At 36.9% G+C, this 23,327-nt stretch overlaps 1 protein-coding gene across 1 annotated transcript; it reads right to left on the bottom strand.

Moving 5' to 3' along the window:
- Nucleotides 1–5,957: 5,957 nt before the first annotated feature.
- LOC104249700 (nudix hydrolase 23, chloroplastic) lies at nt 5,958–19,515 on the bottom strand. Its single transcript, XM_009806171.2, has 7 exons — nt 19,059–19,515; nt 9,363–9,494; nt 8,248–8,324; nt 7,946–8,081; nt 7,723–7,863; nt 7,518–7,576; nt 5,958–6,280 (listed from the first exon to the last, which is right to left on the bottom strand). The coding sequence occupies exons 1-7, from the start codon at nt 19,320–19,322 to the stop codon at nt 6,220–6,222; spliced, it is 870 nt and encodes a 289-aa protein (XP_009804473.1). The 5' UTR covers nt 19,323–19,515; the 3' UTR covers nt 5,958–6,219.
- Between the last annotated feature and the right edge of the window lie 3,812 nt (nt 19,516–23,327).

Below are 23,327 nucleotides of genomic sequence, written 5' to 3' on the forward strand. Positions count from 1 at the left end.
GATCAATCGCAGAAGCGGAAATGGGGAAGTTTAGCAGGGACCGCAAAAGCGGTAGGATTTCCGCTGAAGCGGTACCGCATCTGCGGATAAGTAGTCGCAAATGCGGAAAATGGGTTTTAAGTGAGAAATCGCAGATGCGATCAGTGTTCCGCAAAAGCAGGACCGCAGAAGCGGTCCCAGGACCGCAAATGCGATAACAGCTGGGCAGAAATAGGAAATTTCAAGGGTTTAGTTTCAAAAGTTGGAAATTCGATTTGGAGCTTGAGAGAGGACGATTTTGAGAGGAAATTGAAGAGGATATCATTGGGTAACAATTCTTTAACCCTTTCTAGTTATATTCCATCAATCTATAGTTAGTTTCATCATTTAATTTCGGATTGGAGATGAAAATTGGGGAAAAGTTGGAAGAAAGTTCTTAGACCTAGAATTCGACTTTTGATTGGGAATTTGACCTTAGATTTGGATAATTTTGGTATGCATGAACTTGTGAGAGTATGAGGATTCTAAAAATATAAATTTTACCCAATTCCGAGATGTGGGCCCGAGGGGCGTTTTGGTCATTTTACCTAATTTTGCGTATTAGCTTAGAATTTCTTTGTAGAATCAGTTACTTGAAGTGTTATTTACATTATGCAATTGAATTGAATAGATTTGGGCCATTTGGAGTCGAGTACTCGTGGCAAAGACATGGTTTCGGGTTGATTATTGAGCTGGTTCGAGGTAAGTGGCTTGTCTAACCTTGTGTGGGGGACCTTCCCCTTAGGATTTGGTATATTTGATATTTGAAATACCTTGTACGTGAGGTGATGAGTTCATACTTGAGATAATTGTTGAAAATCCAATTTTTCTTTAAGTAATTTTAATTGTGTTCCTTTTCCTATTTCATTTTACTTGCAATTTAAACCTGCTATTAACTTAGAAAAAGCATGTCTAATTGACTTAACTATTTATTTGCTTAAACTGTCTTAAATGAATTACGTGAAGTATGATAGATTAGAATTACCTGTTTACTTGATACGAAATTGAGCTTAATTGAGTATTCTTGTGTTGTTGCTGTGTGTTTTTACTTTGGGACTATGGGACGGCATACCAGGAGATCCCCTGTATGTATTTATGATTTGAACTAAGGATACCGAGAGATCCTCGGGATACCAAGAGATACCTGGCATATATTCAGGATACCGAGAGATCCTCGGGATACCAAGAGATCCCTGGCATATATTGAGGGTACTAAGAGATCCTCGGGATACTGAGAGATCCCCGGTTATTATCCCTGTGATTGGTTTTGCCTCTATTTCAGTTATTGAGTTCCTTATATTCCTGTATTTAATTCTTATTGTTCGCTTTCAACTGTACTGCTCATCTTATACTGTCATACTTTGTATTTTTATTTTATCTCGGTAGGGCCCTGACCTTCCTCGTCACTACCCGACCGAGGTTAGGCTTAGCACTTACTGAGTACCGCTGTGGTGTACGCATGCCCTTTCTGCGCTTGTTTTTCATGTGCAGATCCAGGTACCTTGACTCAGACTTACCATCCTTGAGGCAAGGTGACCCTTCGGAGACTTCGAGGTATACCTGCCGCATCCGCAGACCGAGGAGTCTCTCTCTGTTCTCTCTTGTAGTTACAGCCCTTCTGTATTTACTTGTTTTAGACTATTCTGGAGTTATAGCACTATGTAATATCGTTAGCTTGTGATTCATGGGTTTTCGGGTTTTGGGAGAGATATATATTGGATTTGAGAGTTATATTTCGTATGTTGAGCGGCACTTTTAAAATGTTGTTTTATTACATTATTTCTATTTAAATTGTATTCTTCCGCAAATTGGTTTTTCTTCCGCGTTTTAGGCTTACCTAGTCGTAGAGACTAGGTGCTGTCACGATGGTTCACGGAGGGTGAACCGGGGTCATGACACCAAAATTATAAAATTCGAGCACTCATTCGATAACGAGTCCAATCATATAAAAATTACTTAAATCCGACCTCAAATCGCCTTTTAAGACCCTAAAATTTAGTGTAGGAAGTTTTCACAATTTTTTCCCCAAATTTCCAACTCAAAACACTAATCAAATGATGAAAATAACAATGGATTCGTGTAATATAACCAAAACCAAACCTCTTATCCCAATGAATTTCTTGAAAATCTCTCAAAAAATCGCCACAAATCGAGCTCTCTAGGTCCAAAAATGAATAATGAAATCCAACCCTCGAACTTAGCTTTTTTTTTTGCCCAATGATTCTGCATCTACGGTCACTCAGTCGCGTCTGTGATGCCGCACCTATCGAAAAACCATCTCAGGTGCGGTTGCAGCTTAAGTCACAAATTTTTGCTTCTGCGGACCAAACGTGCTTTTGCACTTCCGCTTCTGCGGACAAAACATGCTTCTGCGCATGTTGTCCGCTTCTGCAATCCCAGGCCTCCCTATCTATATCCGCTTCTACGATGCATTTTCCGAATCGGCGAGTTCGCTTCTACGGAACATGGAGTGCCTACGGTCCCAGCTGGTCATGAAAATATTCACTTCTGCGGCTCGAGGGCCACTCCTGCGGCACCGCACCTGCGACCAAAAATGCGCAGGTGCGATTGCACCAGTCACAGCTAAACTTCAACAATGCATAAGGTCAAAAATTATTTCGGATTCAATCTGAATCACACCCGGGGCCCACGAGACCACATCCGAATATACCAACAAATTCTAAAATACATAACAGACCTACTCGAGGCCAAAAATCACATCAAACCACATCGATTCTACAAATCGCAATCCAATTCAAACATATTGAAACTATGAACTTCCGAATTCCAAAACTAATGTTGATTCATACCAAAACAACTCCGATTGACTTCAAATTTTGCACACAACTCATAAATGACATGACATCCCTACTCCAACTTACGAAATTGGAATGCGACCCCGAAATCAATAAAGTCAACTCTCAATTAAACTTCTCAACCTTCCACACCTCTAACATTTTTAACTTTCGCCAACTCAAGCCGAAACGACCTATGGACCTTCAAATTAATATCCGGACATGCTCCTAAGTCTAAAATTACCATATGGGGCTATTGGAAACGTCAAAAATCTATTTCGCAATCGTCTACACAAAAGTTAAACTACGGTCAACTCTTTCAACTTAAGGCTCCAACTTAGGGACTATGTGTCCTATTTCACTCCGAAACTCACTCAAACCAAAACCAAACACCCCCGGCAAATCACATAACCATAATACAACATGGAGAAGCTGGGTCGTTTCATCCCCCCCCCCCAAAAAAAAATATCCGATTCTTTTCCTTTTCTAAAGGTTTTAAAATCCAAATTCTCTCTTTCTTACTAATCACCCAAAATCTCTATTTCTTATTAATACAATGCAGACGACATTCAAAATATTGCTCTAGAATCATGTTGTGGGTAAGTTTTGAATCTTGTTTTTTTTATTTCTAAAATGTTTATTGTATATGATACATCAATACCTAAAATAATACTTGATACAATACTAATATAATTATAATACGATTATATTAGATTTTTAGTGTAGAGTTGTGATTAAAACTTGAAGAAGATAAAGATCATAATTGTATCATAATTTTTCAAAAATGTATCGCGATTATATTATAATTGTATATGTATCATAATTGTTGAAGGAATTGTATTACAAATGTATGATAATTTTATATTCATTGTACATTGTTAGGAGCAGTTGTGAGTTCGTAACGATTTTCACAGTTTGTATCACAAATATATGATAATTATTTATTAATTTATTTGTATCGTATCAAGTACTATTTTGGGCATTAATGTACCATATACAAGTTAGATACAATCGTGATACAAGTATGATATATATTATTTTAGGCATTGATGTATCTTATACGATTCATATATAATTATGATACATTTATCATACAATTCCTGAATATTTTCTTCATTTTCAGTGTTGTCCAGTCTCCCAGCAAAAGAACGATGCAATTGACGATTTTTTAATAATATAAAGCTGTCAGCAATGGTGGGAAGAGAAAAGATGGAGATTCTGGGAGTAGATTAAGGGATTTTGATGTAAGAAAAAAAGGAAGGAGAGAGAAAAGGAGAGGGGGGAAAAAAGAAAGGATGTAATTGAATCTCTTAATTGAAGGCACTAATAATGGGGTGAGAGCTTTTTAAAGAGCGATGTATACAATTTGTAAGAAAAACCTATATACTTATTAAAAACTACAAAGCATAGAGAACATAGGTAAATAAGTTTCTAAGTATAATTAGGTAAAAATCCCGAAAAAGAATTATTACTTAAGGGGCCAAGAGAAGAAAAATCTCGAAAATATGTGAATTGGGAATAGTGGCTATAACTTATTAATAAATTGGGCCTAAAGGCTATTTTGATTCAATAGGAAAAATATGGGCTAATAAATTGTTAGGGGGCCACAAAACGTGATTTTCTCAGTAATTATTCTTCTCATTAGCTTGCTTTTGGGGATAAAATAGACTCAATGTCTATATGACTTAAATGATATTAGAGCCAGATTCATATCCAATTATTTTTTTGCCCAACTTTGAACCCCCCCATGTAACATTATGCAACTCTTGTTGTCCAAGGATGTTAGATTGTTCAACATTGATAATGAAAATTGAGTATTATCTCCTCACATGATCTTGGATAATCGTCACGCTATGATATAACTTTTGGATAATTCCAAATCCATTTTCGTTTCATGGTCTTTTCATTTCTCTTTGTTTTGTTTTTCTTTTGGAATTTCTGGACATTATCCAGCCCAAAATTGGCCACTATTTGTATCTAAGTCAAATGTAGAAATTGTACGGGTTGCCCTATTTGGTCGCCCCCATTTAACATATACCCATTTTTTTTAAAATATTTAACTTGTACCCACTTTTTAAACAACTTCAGCCCTTTTTTCCTCCTCATTCGTTTTCTTCTTGTTCTTCTATTAACAACTGAAAATTAAGACTTGGTCAAAAAATTTTATAAATACAGACGACAATCTCAAGAAATGAAGTTTCTTTTACTTGTCTGTTGCTTATGGTATTTTGTTCCCGACTTCTCACTAAGGAAAAGACAATCTTCAACTGCCAAATGACTCATTGCTTTGGATCAAGCAGACCTTTAATAAAAAATAATTTCTACTTAAAAACTTAGTATTTGCAATTTTGGACTCAACTGGTTGATGATATTCCCTAAGTAAATTTTCTTTTTTGTTTTATTTTATAGCTAATCTTAGAAGGAAACACATATTCCCATTGTAAGCGTGAGCAATGGTTTTATATGTTCTTCCTTTTATGTTTTGGTTAGAGTCGCAAAAGTGAAAGAAACAAATACCTATGAACAAGGGGAGGATTACACTCATGGTGTAAATAGGCTAAAGAGCTGAAGTTCGCCAGTTACAAACAAAAACTTCAGCTCTAGAGCTGAAGTTCGACAGCTCCAAAACAAAAACTTCAGTTCTAGAGCTGAAGCTTACAAACAAAAACTTCAGCTCTAGAGCTGAACTTCAGGTCCGGCTACTAAAATGCTGAAGTTTTGCGTGATTGCCTTTGCTACTTCAGCCCCGCATGCTTAAGTTATGCGAAAAAGCGGGTACGCTTGCAATTGTTTTTTGCAAAGCGGGTACAAGTTAAAACGTGACACAAAAAGCGGGTATAGATGCAAATGCCCCAAGTCAAATCCAGATTAAATTGGTTATAACAATAAAGGACTGTTTGCTTAGACGCATTAATAAAAAATATAGGACATACGTTATTCTTCATTAATAATACAGTGTTTCGTTCCTTAATTATCTGTGTATTAGTTTTGTCACAATTGATGTATTATCTTACGACGAATTGGACGTGGAACAACAATACACGTATCACATGTAATTAACAAACATGTTTTTTCTACTAGTTTTATATCGTTGCTTAATTAAGAAAACGATAAAAAATGTTAATAAAGTTCAGTCTGCATCCATCACAACTCAAGAAAGACAATTTGTACTACTCAAACCAGGGAGACTTTTTACAAGATGGTTAAAAGAATGGAAATATCAACACAACAATAGATCTATGATGAAAGAAATTCATTTCCAGATGCTTTCATTGAGTGAGAACACCGGAAACTCTTCCTATCTGGACGAAGATCAGAATGCATCAGCACTGTTGAGTCTGTTATGGGGGATAAACAGTCAGAATTAACTGTTTCACATCACCCCATCTTCTGGTCTACATGCTTGTTAGGATTGCATATGATAATCCAAAGTGTAGGCATGGATTTCAGAAGGGCTTGTGCCAGGCCTGGAAACAAGATTTCACACATTAGGAAGGAAAAAAGATAAAGAAATGCAACTTAAAGACAAGCTCTTGGCAGAAGAAAAGAAGGTTTGGAATCCATCAAAGAGCTTACATTATACCATTGGCTAATGAACCAACTCCAGCAAATTGGATTTTCTTGACATGGTTAAGACCAGCACACACCAAAGTAGGATATAGTTGAGATTTAATATTACACCAAAGTAGAGTAGTCTCAAGCAACAATATCCAGAAAGAATTTTCCCGGTCTAATCTTTAGGTCTAAAACAACTTATACTTTTCAGCAAGCGCTCAACCCTTGAAGTCGAGCATCAAAAGTGGACAAATAACTTAATGTTAAAAAATGTTGAAAAAAAAAGGTTGGGGAGTACGATGTATCTCAACTTGAAAGTTAAATTGCTGCAGATGAATTCATAAAGTTCGAAATGTGCTTCCTTACATCTGTCAGATGCATATTATTCTTCTGAGAGGGCTATATACTACTCATTGCATGTCAATCCAAGACAGGATTCCATCAAACCATGGGGAGTTGAAAAGGATAAAAATATGAACTTAACTGGTTCTAGTAGACAAACACAGCAAACTAATCTACATTCTACACTAATTTAAGCTTTCACTAAAGATAAGGAGTAAGAGGGAATCAAGTTCGGCTCAGCTTAGAATTGAGTTGATGTCGTGCAAAGAAATGCCAAACAGACAAAACAGATTGCAATGTCAGAGAAATTAATTTAAAGGGGAAGGAGAGAATTTAATTTGAAAAGCAAGCCTTACAAAATGCACAACCACCACCAGTGCAGAGCATACTCAAAGCGATAACGTTAATCAAGTTGCCATTAGTGGGTCACTTTCTTTTCCAAATCAAAGGTTATTGAAAGACAACATGGTTGAGTATAACCGATTCACTGCTTGCTAATAACCAGAAGACAAATTCTAACGCTCTAGAAATGAAATATAAGAAAGAAAAAGTTACAGTACCACTTACAGCTAATGGAAGGAACACTTATGGTTTGTGATTTTTCCGATTAGTTTCGTCTTCAAATGAACGACATTTCATGTTTTTGGTGTAGCTATAAATGCTTGTGTAGACTAACAATGCTCTCTGTTCTGTTTGTTATACATATTCAAATAGGACTCATCTAATACATTGCTCATCAGACTACTTAAGCTTCATAAAGGATCTGTATAGCGAAGTGAAAACTATCATATAGGCTGACCAAAATACCTCTTGTTAATGATTCCATAATGAAACTTCGGTCTTCCAACTTTAATATCTTCAATGTACTACAATCACATGAAATAAGAAAGGTCACTTAAAATTAGAAAAAGCAAGCAAATGAAGAAAATGTTATTTTTTTACATACATGTGTGTGTGTGTGTGTGCATTTTTTTCCATTAAGTACATATTTAACCTCGTAACATAAACATACCAACTTCAAGGTCACCAGCATTGATGAAAATGCTAAAGAATCAAAAGGAATATCATCAAGCTCATAAAGCCGACATTCAGATGATTCTGGACCTGGTGAAAAGTGGGGAGTTTTCAGCTTCGCCAAAAAAATCATGTACGTCTGCAACACAATGAACAAGTGTCATCACTATCTGTCTCAATTCATAGATAGTACTTGTCATCTTCAAGATGCTTATACTCACTTGGCCTATAAGAGGGATGTCTAATTGAGCAAAAGGTGACTGAACCTCTACTTCTGCATTTGCCTCTTCTAGAGTTTCCCTAATTGCTCCTTCTGCAGCAGATTCACCAATTTCCATGTAGCCAGCGGGCAGTGTCCTACCAGTACAACAATATTTGAAGATAAACTCACAATACTGGAGTTTGAAGTACTTCACCACTTTCTACATTTCTGGATGTTGGGAATTTTAAAAAAAGGACTTTCTTAGGGAGGTAAGTGAAAGACCTCCTTTTGCCTCACTAAATATTGTTGGCAGGCACATACCAAAGGCCGTACGATGGTTGAATTTTCCGCCTGCACATTAATATCTTCTTATCGTGCTCAATAAGGCAACCAACAACCTGTATTTGTGGATGATTACAAATATTATTCCCTTAGTACAATGCAGGATAAAACTCTGTGTTTGTTGTGCGTTGCACAAATGAATAATAAAACCACAACAGGAGAAAGAATCATATTAATTCATATGGCTACTATAAACGAGAGTAATTATGGTCTTGCAACCTCAAAGTTCATAGTAAGACAAACTATAATCAATGAGATTCAGATTAGTAAACAACTAGAATCACTAAGATTTCAGTGTGTGTGTGTGTGGGGGGGGGGGGGGGGGTTGTCCCGCAGAGCATGCTTGAGCAGCCCTCCCAGGGTGTGCAGACCAACTGGGTAAATTTACCATAATAACTATTTCCCATGGAACACCTACCTGAAGTTTAGCCAGTTCCCAAACTATCCAAAATGCAAAATAAAGCAAAACAGAGTCTGAATAGACTCTTTAACCTCACAATTAAAGAATGCAAGCAAACAAAGGATAAACCTATCTGATAAATAAACATCCACAAAAGCCATACAAGGTTGTGTTCTTTGGCTTACCATCCTTTCTTGCACTCTTATTTTTTAGCTATATCTAAACTAGCTTAGCTATATCTTTGGCAATTTTCTACCCACTCTCTCTTGACCAATACTGTTTGCTCCTTTGCAGCAATATCTCAACTAGCTTAGCTATCTTTTGTCTTCCACTGTCGCTTAACAAATTGTGCTATGTTTTCCTTATTCCTAGGTATATGCATATTTCAAACTGTCCCCCAAACAAAACTGAATTTGATAAAAATTCAAATAAGTAGACTTAATAATTGAAACAAGGTTACCAAACTGATTTGGTTTGGGGGATTTATCTGGTTCTAAACAAAGATGGACACTCCCACTTTCAAGTTTCAACCATCAATTTTGAATATTACCCACCAATCATCTATGTTATGAAAAGCCAAAGGGAAAATCATGTAATCATTACAATTTCAAGTGGTAATACAATGATTAATCTGCATTTGATTCGAGAATCCATGCCGGAAAAATGTAGACCGTAAAGCTTCATAAAATCTTACCATTTTTGGATTCTCATAGATAATCTTCCCACAGCGGGTGCAGATAGCTCTCACCTTTTCCTCACCATCAGGTATCTCATGCTTTGTTGAGCCTCCACAAAACTGGCAGAAGTTGACCTTGCGAATATTGCCCTACATGTTGTTTGAACTGAATGGATCAGGGAAAAGATAAAGGGACATGGAAAATTTATAAAACACAAAAACATTCTCATATCTATTCAAATTTAAATAACATATAGGTAATTTTTAAGAGGTGTACCTATTGCGTACCTATTGCGTTACATTAGGGCGATTAAGGACATCTACAATGGAGCTAAGACCCGGGTGAGGACAATAGGAGGGGATTCGGAACACTTCCCAGTGGTGATGGGGTTGCACCCGGGATTGGCTCTCAACCCATTTTTATTTACCCTGGCTATGGACGCACTGACGCGCCACATTCAAGGGGAGGTGCCGTGGTGCATATTATTTGCAGATGACATTGTACTGATTGATGAGACGCGAGGCGGTGTTAATGCGAGGTTGGAGGTTTGGAGGCAGACTCTCGAGTCTAAAGGTTTCAAGTTGAGCAGCACCAAGACAAAATACTTGAAATGTAAGTTCAGTGGGGTGACTCAGGAAACGGCACGGGTGGAGACGTGAGGCTTGACACACAAGTCATCCCTAGGAAAGGAAGTTTCAAGTACCTTAGGTTAGTTATACAAGGGAATAGGGAAATTGACTAGGATGTCACACATCGTATTGGAGCAGGGTGTGTGAAATGGGGGCTCACCTCCAGTGTTTTTTGTGATAAGAATGTGCCACCAAAACTTAAAGATAAGTTCTACACAGCGATGGTCAGACCAACTACGCTATATGGGGTTGAGTGTTAGCCAGTCAAGAACTCCGATATCCAAAAGATGAAGGTAGCAGAAATGAGGATGTTGAGATAGATGTGTGGGTACACCAGGTTGGATAAAATTAGGAATGAAGATATTCGGAAAAAGATGGCATAGCCCCTGCGGAGGAAAAGATGCGAAAGTGAGACTTAGATGGTTCGGGCATATAAAGAGGAGAGGCACTGATGTCCCAATGCGGAGGTGTGAGAGGTTGGCCTTAGAGGGCCCAAGGAGAGGTAGGGGTAGGCCGAAAAAGTATTGGGGTGAGGTGATGAGGCAAGACATGACAATGCTCCAGGTTACCGAGTACATGACCCTTGATAGCAAGGTGTGGAGATCGAGAATTCGGATAGAAGGTTAGGTGGCCGACTATTTTCTGTTTTCCTTGTTCATACCAGTGGTATTAATGTGCTACTTAGTGTTAGTCTTGTATTTTCTTATTCTTATATTTCTGTAATCAGAGGCGGATCCAGGATTTAATATTTATGGGTTCCTGCAACGACTTCGAGTAAATTTTCAATAGTAACTGGGTTCACAATTAAATATTTGTAGATATTTAATGAATTTTTAAAACACGTTTACACTGTTTGGACAAAAGGTACCGGGTTCACGGGAACCCGTAGATTACATACTAGATCCGCCCATGTTTCTGTTATCACTTGTTTCGTTCACTTCGATTTTCTGATTGGCTTGCTGGTGTTATTACTTGTTGTTACTCCTTTCTTCTTATCTTTCTTGAGTCGAGAATCATTCAGAAATAGTCTCTCTATCTTTCAAGGTAAGGGTAAGGTTTGCGTACACACTACCCTCCCAGATCTCACTTATGAGACTACACTGGATTTTTTGTTATTGCTATAATTTTTAAAAAGAATTGGCTGGTGTTAGATTGTCAACGTTATTTGAGCAAGTGGGTTGGTATTCTCACATCATGAGTTAATTTTTGGGGTTGAGTTAGACGAAAGATTCATTTTTCTCGAAATGGTATTAGAGTCAGACCTATCTTGTTCTTGGTTTATCCAATGCTGGACTCCCAAGTCAAGTTGCCCATGCTCACAATGTCCAGCCTTGGGCGTGCGGGTTGTGGGAGTTGGAGGTTAGAGTGTTTCACATTAGTCGAGGAAAGAGCTCTTATCCCCTTACATGATGTTGAGATATCCTCACCTCTGAGCTGGCTTTCTGAGGTTGAGTTAAGCTCAAGGTTCAGTTTTCTTCCCAATTTGCAAAAGTGCAGACTGCAAACTAACTTTTAGTACAGGAAGAGAAACAAAAGACGAAGCTGAAGAGAAAGAGGAGAGAGAAACTCCAGCTGAATGCCACCATTTCATAATAGATTTAAGTTGTTTCTAACTCTGACAGCTAGATGTACATAAGATGTCCACAAGTATAGGCATGTTAGCATTTAGAAGCTTTTTATCAGATATTACGTCGAAGCTTTTGCAGGACATTTTATCAGAATAGAAGCTTGTAGCTCGATAGTTCTTACTAGAAAAATTTCCAACTGCTCATGCCATGATTTATGCCAGAACTATGAGTTGGATAACTATACTGCCGATGAAATACTTTTACCTTCTTATGAAAAGTCAACTTACCTTTCAAAAAGAAAATACTTTCTCCATCACAAATGAATCGTTATATGGAGCATCCATAGATTGGATTATTTTTCAAAGTTCATTTGCCTATTGAGAACGACCTAAAAAGGTCTGTAAACTCATGTCTTTGAAATTTAGAAATATTTAAAACGTATACTAGGAAACGTTGTTTGATCTTCCAAACAATAATTGTGTCATATAATTTGCACATTTGCGAATAATACTTATATATGAATGCAATATCAAAGATTCCACTAGTTTCATCTTTTTTATCTCCTAATTTTCTCACTAATCAATGATAATCTATCAGCTACCTAAAGTCCCACTTCTACTTTAGTATCAACCAGTATCCAACTAGACTAAAGCCTTTTGCCTCAAATTTTCCGAATATATGTCTTGACACTCATATTTCAGAAGGGGTTTTACTTGGTTGAAAATTAGAGCTTCCATAATTTTTCCATTTTTTTTGGTATGACCCAGTTGCTTGTTTTCCTCACGCATTAATCATTATATAATAACTAAGTCTCAATCCCAAGCTAGTTGGGGTCGGCTATAAAAACTCTTGCTATACATATCCTCCATTTGAATCCCTTATGCATTATATGATAAGGCCAAATGCAACTTATTAACTTCCTCCCCCCAACACTCTGCACCAGGAGGTAGAAAGGAAAAGGAAAAGGAGGAATACTGAGTTCCTATTTGTTGCGGAAGCCAAATATATAGAGAGTGATTAAATCACAACTACTATATCTAAAGGTAGCTAATAAATAGTAAATGAGATCCATTTCACAGCTTGTCAATGCTCCTTTCCCGGATCATGCATATACTTGCTAACTGTTAAATTTGACAAGATTCATGTGAACTAGTGTGAACATTTGAAAGCCTCCTTTTAGGAAAAAATTTGTAGATGCATTTTTCATGCATTTACATTGCATAATCACACTTTACCTACCGCCAAAGCTTGACTTTACTAAACAAGCAAGAAAGGCTCTTTCTATCTTATTAGTCAAGCGCTAACGAGCAAGAAAACGGATATGCCCTAAGAAGCAACTTCGTGCAGCTGCTGCGCCCTTGCTTCTTGCTTTAGAAAGATTGCTCGTTAGCTAGGCCGTTTTCAATAAGGCTCGCGCTAGGCGCTCACCTTTTTTGGCTAAGCCGTATCGTATCTTGCTGGTAATGGATTTATTCTTGAATCTTGCTTGGTTTAGGCAGGTAAGTGTTAAGAGGCTCTTGTTGGCTTTCATTAGGTATACATAGGTACACATAGGACTTTCTTGCAATACATAGTGGTTGGCTTCGAATCACATGAAGCCCATATAGATGTCCACTCCTATTTCCTCTACTCCCTGTGGGGAACACAATCAGTCCATACAAGGACCTACTGAGTCATCCACCCTTGCATCTATTTGATGCATCATCACATGGCCGTCGTGTAACTCCTCGAGAATCATGTCATTCGCCTGTCACGTGTTGCTACCAGAGTTATAAATACTTGAAGTAAGCTCCTGGATCGTCCTTATCTCTAAAGGGGCTTCCGAACAAGCGAAGTATGATAGCTACAAGTTGAATCCATCAGCCATATGTTATATGGTTTGAATAGCTGTATGGTAATTACTGAGAAATCAGAGTCGTGACAATCAGCTATATTTGAAATTATGATAGCCTTCTCATTGTTAGGTTTGGCCTTGTTTTTCAACTTTGGACAGTCTTCCTTCCAGTGCCCTTTTTCTCGGCAAAAGGCACATTCATCTTTGCGGGGTTTGGATCTTGACTTCGATCTTCCTTTCTTCGTTCTCATCTGATTTTGAGAAGGACTTCTCACGACTAGTGCTTCTCCTTCTCCTTCTCCATTCTTTTGTTTTTCTCTCTTTCTTTGTTCATAGCTGTATAAGGCAGAACAAACTTCTTTGAGAGATACTTCATCATTCCCATGAAATACAGTAGTTTTGAGGTGCTCGTACTCATCGAGAAGTAAACTTAATAACATTAATGTCATATCTCCATCGTCTATATTCTGCAAATTTATCGCCAACTTATTAAAGCTAGTAATATGACCATACATTGTAGTGCCAGGAACATATGTGAAGCATAACAGTCTTTTTTCATGTAAAGTTTATTTTGACAGTTTTTCTTCAAGAATTTATCCTACAATGCATTCACAATTTATTTGCAGAAGTTTTTTTAGTGTATGCATATTTCTATTTTCTTGTAGGTAAGATCAAATGGTACCACAACCAACGCGGTTGATAATCTTCCAATTTTCTTCTCCTATATTGCCTGATTTCTTTTCTTCTAGGCAAAATACATAGTTTACCCATTAAACTTGCATCAAAATCCTTGCTACACACCTTTTTTTTCACGAGAAACTTTTTATATATTCAACTTTTAAAAAGTGTCTAAAACACACCTCTTCAGTACTTGTCCCCTTTTTTTCTCATCAAGTGTAGTCATGCACCAATAAGAATGTGACACGTGTTATTGGCTTTAAAAAAAAAACTTGAATTTACAATTATATCCATCTTTTTCATCTTCCCCAAGTTGTACCACCATGGCTCCCCCCCCTCTCCAAGTGAGTAATTTGTACCAGCAACCATGAACCTTTATTTTTAATTTTAATTTTCAAATTATTAGGACAACATTGAATTTCTATCATCATTGCCGATTAAATATTTTCCCTAAAATTCCTCGTATTTGTATCTTGCCTCTTTCAAATTGACTAACTAATTATATAGTTTGAGTACCAAATGTGCTTACACAAGAAACAGTGACAACAAAATAAAACCCAAGAGCTCAAAATTCCCAACCTATTAATGGCTGAAATGGAAGAAACTCCACATACCCAATGAGAACCCACAAATTCTCATGAAACATATATGAAGAACTCCACGAATTTTCCCTTCAGCTTTTGGCCACCCAGGCAACTCAACCGTGACACAATCATTCAGCGATTCCTATGTTAAATATGAAACTCTGATTTTTTTTATCCTCCTTTAAATCTTGGCAAAAATATTTGGTGGTATGGTGGTAGAAGAAGGCGATGGTGCAATAATGGAAAAAGATGGAAAATAATAGTGGATGTTTTTTTCTAAATAATGACGAAAAGGATTTAGAAAAATGAAAAAAATGAAAAGGCAGGACAAGTGCTGTCAAAATGAGCCTTCAGACACAGAATTATAATTGTCCACTCGCCTCTGATGTGTGAAAAACACGCGAGTGACTCGTAATCAAAAAAGTGTGTATTAGACACACTTTTGAAAGGTTGAGTGCGTAAAAGATTACTCGTGAAAAAAAAGTGTGTAACAGGGATTTCGGTGCAAGTTTGATGGGTAAACTATGTATTTTGTTTTTCTTATATGGCAATATCTAGCCCTTGTTGAAAAAGGAAATTTCACTTTGCATTTGAACACCTTAAGCACAAATCTTGCAAAGACCAATTAATAGTTAACATACTTGATAGCTATACAAACAATATTCCTGCCTTTTAGATCACTTCTCCGCCAATTAGACATATTCTTAGCTGATTCAAATTCACATCATGCATCAATACACAACAAAAAAACTTGGGTTGACGACTGAAATTATTACCGCAGGTGCTCCTCAAAAGATTCTTCTCTTTATTAGCATGCTTTACAAGTACAAAAGAAATTCTCCTACCTCCACAAAGATAAAGTGACTAACAATCTCAAGCGTCCATTTGATCTTGACCTGCCTTTACCAGTGACAGGTAGGATCAAGAGAAGCATGGCCAATCATAGCCCATAGGCTTTGCACTTTTGGCCGTGGTTAAAAACTAATAACATGTCAATATCCAAATTTTATTTAGTCCTCATCTCAATTAGAGATTGCTAATACAATTAACAAAGCCGAACCTCGCTTCTGTACTAACAATTATTGAAGGTTGGCTATACACCAAGATTCTGATTTGTGGTACCTACTATTGATCCATGATTATGGAAAAAACTCAATTATCTAGAGTTCCAGTTCACCAACTATGCAACGCTTTTATCTTTGTTATTATCTGTATGTTCCACTGGTTGGATTTGCCTAATCCTTCTTTGAAGAATCAATAAATAATCTGAATACCTAGCCCCTTTTCTGTGACAAAACTCACTCTTAATCTAGCCCCAAGCTAGGAGAGACAATTCCACCACAGAAGAATCTAATACAGAGATTTAAACATGGGAATTTTTTGTTCAAACCAATCATTTCTACTAAAGGAAGTGTCGTATCAATTCTTATTGCTAATACTCCTGCTATTTAATTGGTGTACCGAGTCCTCTTTGTTCCCTCTATGGAATGCTCATACAATTGTCGCTAAGCCTATGGGTCAAGTTGTTAGCTGGGAGAAAAATGAGGGCTACCATGTTCTGCTTCGAACAAATATACCACATAAATAGAGAGCAGATAGTGTTGGTGGATGATCATACAGAAAGTAAATCCTGTGATCTTAGTTTAATAAAAGTTAATAGTCAACAGTGCTGAATTCCTAGGATCCTGGAATCTTTATCCAAGAATTGTAAATATTTTCAAAAAGGGTTTATAGAAAGCCCCCGCCCATAAAAAAAAGTAGTATTCTTTACTAGGTGTGCAATAGGAGATGCAATATTAACGGAGGATAACTTGAGGATGAGGAGATCAATGATGGTCAATTGGTGTTGTTTATGTAAGAACTAGCGAGAACACATGGATGATCTTTTGGTCCATTTTAAATACACTACTCAACTTCCGAATCTTGCGTGTTTATTATTTAATATCTCAAGAGTCATACTGGGGACAAGGAAAGCAGCAGTTTGGAGAAGGACACCATTGTGTTTCTTTTGGAATAGTTGGAAATGAAGAGATAGGAGATCATTTCATAATACTGAAAGAGATGTAAAGAGTATAACAAGATTCTTTTTATTTCATCTATTTTTTTATGTGATGAAAAATTACCGCTATGTATAGAATATTGGGATAGCTAGATAGATATACGTTGTTAAGGCACTTATATGTTGTGATACTTGAAGGTTGATTTACCAAAGAAAAGGGGAAAAAATAGTGCTGATATTTAACAATAAAACAACTAGACCCTTTTCCTATTTCACAAATGTCTTACATATTGAGTAGTGAGCACATTAACCTGATGCAAGTGTTTATCCTCCAAAACCTATTAAAGAACCAACCTTTTCTTTTCCGACAAATCATAACAAATCCAATGTCTTTCTATGATCTAACTCGTCTACAAGAAAAGGTGAAATGCTGTTTTCTTTGACAACTAAAATGATGGTGGCAAGCTCAAATTTGTCGATATTTGCCTTTTATCAAAATTCATATACCAAATCAACATCATCTCAAAACCCAAATTCTTTGTAGGTGATGGTGAAAATCTAGCTCTAAAAGAAGGGGATGATGCCCATGTTGAACCGTTGACAGATGGTCCTAGGCAGGTAGCCCCATTTCACCAAATTATATTGCTGTTGGAAGTTTCATTTTGCTCAGAGGAAGCAGACAAATAGCTCTAAACTGAAGATATGATGACAGGCTTATTTATATTTCGCATGTTTGAAGGAAATTGACTAAAGTAGGCATACTAGATTATTAAGCAAGCTACCGGAGAAAATATGAGGTAAACGAGGGTATACCAGAGTACAAAGGAGAAAGAGAGATGAAGTCTCTTTAGCTTCTTTCAAATTCAATCCATAATGTCTAAGAGGGTGTTTGGATTGGCCTACAAAAACTAGCTTTTAAGCTAAAAGCCAAAAGTCATAAGTTGGTAATACCCAACTTTTGGCTTTTGGCTTATTTTTGTACTTTTCATGCCTAAAAGTAAGTGATTTTTAAGCACTTTTTAGTATTGCCAAACACCACACAAACTAAAAAAGTGCTTAAAAGCCAATAAGCACTTATAATAAGCCAATCCAAACACCCTCTAAGTCCAGACTTCTCTTTTAGAAGTTTTAATTGTCAGAAGATATACAGAGTTTCTTCAGAGAAAATTTAAAGGAAGAGAGTGAGAACGGGGCAATAAATACCGAGTATGTATGACTTAATTAGGGTTTAAATGTTGAGGCTTCACTCCATAGTAAAACTTTAGTGTAAGAGGTACAAAGCTAGATGGTTGATACCAATCCGAATAAGAACACGTTTTCATTCAACTAATCCATCAATTTCTCCAACAAAAGGATCCTAGGTAGCACTTGACCCTGTGCTTTCACAAATATCTTTTAATCTAAGACCACTTTGAATCTCATTCAATGTGCCAAGACGCAACCTCGAACATAAAGAACAACCAACCAACTACATATAAAGAAAACGGCACCAGAAACAACAGAAATCAGCATCTTGAGTCATCTGTTTTAGTAAATCAACAACCATCAAAAGAAGTGCACAATATTCAAAAAAATCTGCCTTAAAAAAAGCGAGAATTTTTAACCTAAACTTAAGGCCTTAGAGTATAGAATAATATAGATGATTGAATGTAGGGACTAAGTGCTGGCTCTTCGGTTACAAATTATGTTGTTGTGTCCGAGGTGAAAGAGTTAATTGGTTCATACCTACCAAAATAAGAGAAGGTTTTCGTTCGAGTAATCTACTTTTTATCCAACTAAAGGATCCTAAGTAGCACTTAAACCTGTGGTTTCCAAACACTAGTATTAAATCTACTTTGAATCCAATTCAATGTACCAACTTGCAACATCAAACATAAAGCACAACCACTCAACCAACAAAGACAGATAAGGCACTAGAAATCACACAATCTAGCACCTTGACCCATCACTCATCAGTATCAGTAAATCTAAAACTATCAAAAAAAGTAAACAAACCACTCAAAAAAAGGGCAAAAGGGCAGTCCAGTGCACAAGGCATCCCGCGTTCACATAGGGTCCGGGGAAGGGCCGCACCAGAAGGGGTGCGATGTACCCTAATACAAGCATTAGTCGTCGCTTCCATGGCTTAACAAACCACTCAAACTCCAACATAAATCTGTAAAAAGGGTAATCTTGAAAATACAAAACTTTCCAACTAAAACAATTGGTACTCTACAAAAACCAAGAATTGAATATCTGTAATTATGCATACAATACCCAAAAAATAATCAAAACTACAAATACTTGGAAATGGATAAAAAACACCAAACAAGCTGAAAAGTTACAGAATTATGAATTATCACAATTAATAAGACAAGTAGGGAATAGACAACAATTTCAAGAAATTTAAACCCATTTTTTTATTAAGTAGTAACAACTCACAGTTGACTGTATTGCTGCAACAGATGAAAAGGAAGGTTGGGATGAAGATGGGCCATCTGGGTTTGATTGAGAATGAGTTGAAGACATTCTAAAACGACCCTTATAATGAGAAGCCGGCAATAACAAAGAATCAGTCTTTATATTTATTGTGCCAATGGATTTTCTTGTGGAAATTAAGGAAAGCCCAGAATTTTGTTGAGGCTTCCTGAATCTAGAGGATACAGACCCAGAAGATGAACCCAGAATCTGTATAGCTTTGAGCATTATTTTTAAAACTAGATAATAATGCTACTTATTGGCTCTGATGATTAATAGCTCCCACATGCCAAATTTGAAAGTAAAGATTTTGGTCTCTTTGGGGTGTATTATCAGTCTTTCAATTATGAATAATAGCATGATCAGCCATAACTGGTTGATGAATCAGGTTTTAGTGGATTTTGATTTATGAAATGGGACCATCCCCTTTCACCGTATCCACAATTTATAGCAAAACAATGCAATCAATCCGCTAGCCAAGCGGCAAGGGTTAGTTTTTTATTAATAAAAGAAAAAGTTATATATATAACAATTCGGAAAAGTACAAATAAGGGGACAATAGCATCGGTATTGTTAACCATATGCCTTGGCTATATAATCACTCATCTGCGCCTCACATTGCCTTATGATGGCAGCCTCATGTAGAGGATTCATGGTGTAGCTGCCGGCAAAGTCTCACGAGGACATATAATCTCATAGCCGTGTAGATATTTTTCCAAAGGCATAGGACCAAGGCAACTCAAACCGGGCTAAACCTTACCTTACTAATCCTATTGAGGCTTTAAATAGCCTCACCTACTAACATGCATGTAAAAAATAAGAACTGGAAAGTACCAAATATTCAATGATCATCACAGAGTTTATAACATACTCTGTGATGATATTACAAATGAGAATACTAATATAATGGTAGAATAAAATGATGAAGGAATTAAAATGTTGTCCCTTCTTGTCCGAACTTGTAATTTCTTCAATTTGTAACTCTTTTTCATCACAATCCCAATTCTTCAAGATGTATTCAAAATTCATGATTTCTTTTTTGAACGATTGGACTTTGTAGATGTAGTTGGGGCGGCCTTCTTTTGTTTGGCAACTCTCATTGGAGGTCGTCTAACATTTAAAAAATCACTAACCTTGTCGTCCCAACTAAATTTCCTTGTATGAGTCCTCTTACCTTTGCCGCTATGCATTGGTGATAGATCTCATTTTCTTGATGCCTCTGCTCTACACTGTTGTAACATTGCTTCTTCCTCTCCGTCTTCAAACAAGTCTCTCCCTAGGTGCACAGGTTGTGGAACATTTTGGTCGATAACAATTGTCTCCAATGCAGATTGACCTTGTGTATTTGTCACCATTGCCTTGCTTTGATGTTGTTCTATTTTTTGCAATTTGTTCCTGCTCTTACTCAACATTCCAATGCTAGAAGCAGTAGGATTTACAGGATTTAAGGGATTAAAACTCACCATTGCATCCAAGAGTCTTCTTTCCTCCTCTGAAATATCTGGGATGGTTGTAACAATTTAGTTCTGTCCAGAATTTGTTGTTGTGACTTCTCGATCACGTAGATGAGTAGCAGCAGTATGAGTAACATTTGAAGTGTTGGGAATAACTTGCTGCTGCACAATAGTTGTAGGTGTTCCAGCTACTCCATTTTGAATAGCTGGAGATGAAGGACTTTTGGGAATGAAAGCAGGAGCATTGGAGTTCAAATTGCTCATTGGACTTGCTGCTGGCATTCTTTTAGATTTTACCATCGCTAAGGAATCAATCTCCTCACCTGCACTATCATGATTAGCCTCACGATCAGCTTCTTCTGATGAATAACCAGCAAAACCATCTCCCAATCCTCTTCATCATCATCATCTCGTTGATCTAGCCAAAGTTTGGACTTGATAGCCATCAACCTCAAATTTCCTTGTGTAACTTCATTGTTATTCCCCGTTGATAACATAAGTAGCCCAGTTTCACCTTCAACCCCTCCACAAGATTCCATTGACTGCGAAGGAACCTCAAACACAGATTTGTTTAAGGTGACCAAAGGTTGTTTGACCATGGGATTGTTCATCATCATTTCTTTTTGAACATCTTTAATGATGTGTTCAACCTGTGGATTGGAGAAGTGCAATGTAGGTGCATTGGAGCTGTGTAACTCTGCATTTTGCGCATCAACAGGAACAATGTCCTTCGAAGTAATGAGTCGTTCACCTGTGTTCTTGGACTTTTGTTGTTGTGTGTTACTGCCTCGAGCTTGTGGCTGCCCATATTTTGGAGTTGTGTTGATCATCATAGCTGCATGAGCATTCTCTACCATTTTATCTAGTTCTGTATTGGAAATGTGCATTGTTGTTAATGGTCCTAACGTATGGATTTTAAGTTTTTTTTTTTACGGGAGAGTAAGGGTATCCATGGATATTTTAAAAATCTACTAAATCGACCGAATCGTATCGTGTCGAACCGATTTTTAGGTTTCTCTTAGTAAATCGTTGGTTTTTATATAAATGTATAACCGTACCAATAATTATGGTATATTCTTTATTTTATGAAAATAAACTGAAAAATACCAAGTTGTACCGAATAAATTTACAACGTGAAAAATATATTTATATGTTAAGTTTAAAAAATAATAAAGCATTAAATTTGTTCTTGGGCCTAGGAATTATGAAATAGTTACAAGCCAACAAGTAATTAAACTCAAAATTCTAATTCCTAAACCTACAATGCTACTTCTATTGAAACTAAATTATTTCCAGCATATTCACTAGCAAGACACAAGGTATTGTAGCGATTATGTGTAGCAAACTACAATGTTGAGATGACCTCTCTTGTTTAGAAGTCAAATCTGTGTTCCGAGACCCTAAAAACCTCCTTTTGTCTCACCTCGATTTGCGTGCGCAGTCCGGACGCGTTTCCGGGAAGCTTTTATGTGAAATTTAAGAAAAATATTGAGTTTGGCATTAAAAATTAATTAAAGTTGACTTCGGTCAATATTTTTGGTAAACAAATCCGGACCCGTAATTTGAAGGTCCCGTATGGTCCGTAATAAAATATGGGACTTGGGCGTATACCCGGAATCGAATTCCGAGGTCCCTAGCCCGAGAAAAGAATTTTTAAAGAAATTATTTACTGAAAAATATAAAGACTTTTGAAAATGAAATGGTGTGTGTTCTTGATGGTATCGGGCCCGTATTTTGGTTCCGGAGCGCGGTACAGATTTAAAATAATATTTAAGTCGAAAGTAAATGAGATAGGCCAAACACCTAACTTGTATCCAAGTTGCATTAAAAACTTTAATTTTAGTTTTTTATAGGCAAAATATCGGAGTTGATTTGATATAAAATGAACCCGAGGTTGAGAAAATTTGAACTATCTTATGAATTTCATGAATTTGAGGTTAAATTCGTAGTTGTTGATGTTATTTTGATGACTTGATCGCACAAGCAAGTATGTATAATATTTTTAGACTTGCGTGCATGTTTGGTTTAGAGCCCCGAGGGCTCGGGTGAGTTTTGGATAGGTCACGGAGTGATTAGGACTTAGGAAACTCAGCTGTGTATCTAGTATTTTTGCACAGGCCTCTGATCTCACAATTGAGATCAGGCTTTGCAATTGCGAAGTGAACAGGCCTGGGAAATGCGACATTTATGTTGCAAATGCGAACCAGGCCTGGGCAGGCACCCTCGCAAATGCAAACTTTGGGCCGGAATTGCGAAGGCCCTTCAGTAGCAAATGCGACATTTTCTTCACAAATGAGAAGGCAGCAGTATTCTTGCGAACCCCTGATCGCAGTTGCAATAACTGCGGCCTGTTAAGTGGGATTTCAGACGGGATTTTCATCATTTTACAATTTTCTCAAACCCTAAACATCTCTAGGCGATTTTTCAAAGACCCAAACTTCTCCAAATCATAGGTAAGTGATTTCTAACTCATCTTTTTCAATGTAATTCATCTTTTTATATGATTTCACTTCAAAATCTAGGGGTTTTCATGGAAAATTGGGTGTTTTGGCGTAGGAATTAGGATTTTCAAATTTTGGGGATTTGGACCTTAATTTGAGATCGGATTTCAAACCCAATTGCATATTTGAGTTCGTGGGTGAATGGGTAATCGGGTTTTGGTTCGAACTTCGAGTTTTGACTAAGCGGGCCCAGATACAATTTTTTACTTTTTGGGGAAAACATTGGAAATCTATATTCATGCATTAGGATTGGTTTATTTAGCATTTATTGATGTTAT

This window comes from Nicotiana sylvestris, chromosome 3, assembly GCF_000393655.2.
Source record: "Nicotiana sylvestris chromosome 3, ASM39365v2, whole genome shotgun sequence".
Taxonomy (NCBI): Eukaryota; Viridiplantae; Streptophyta; class Magnoliopsida; order Solanales; family Solanaceae; genus Nicotiana; species Nicotiana sylvestris.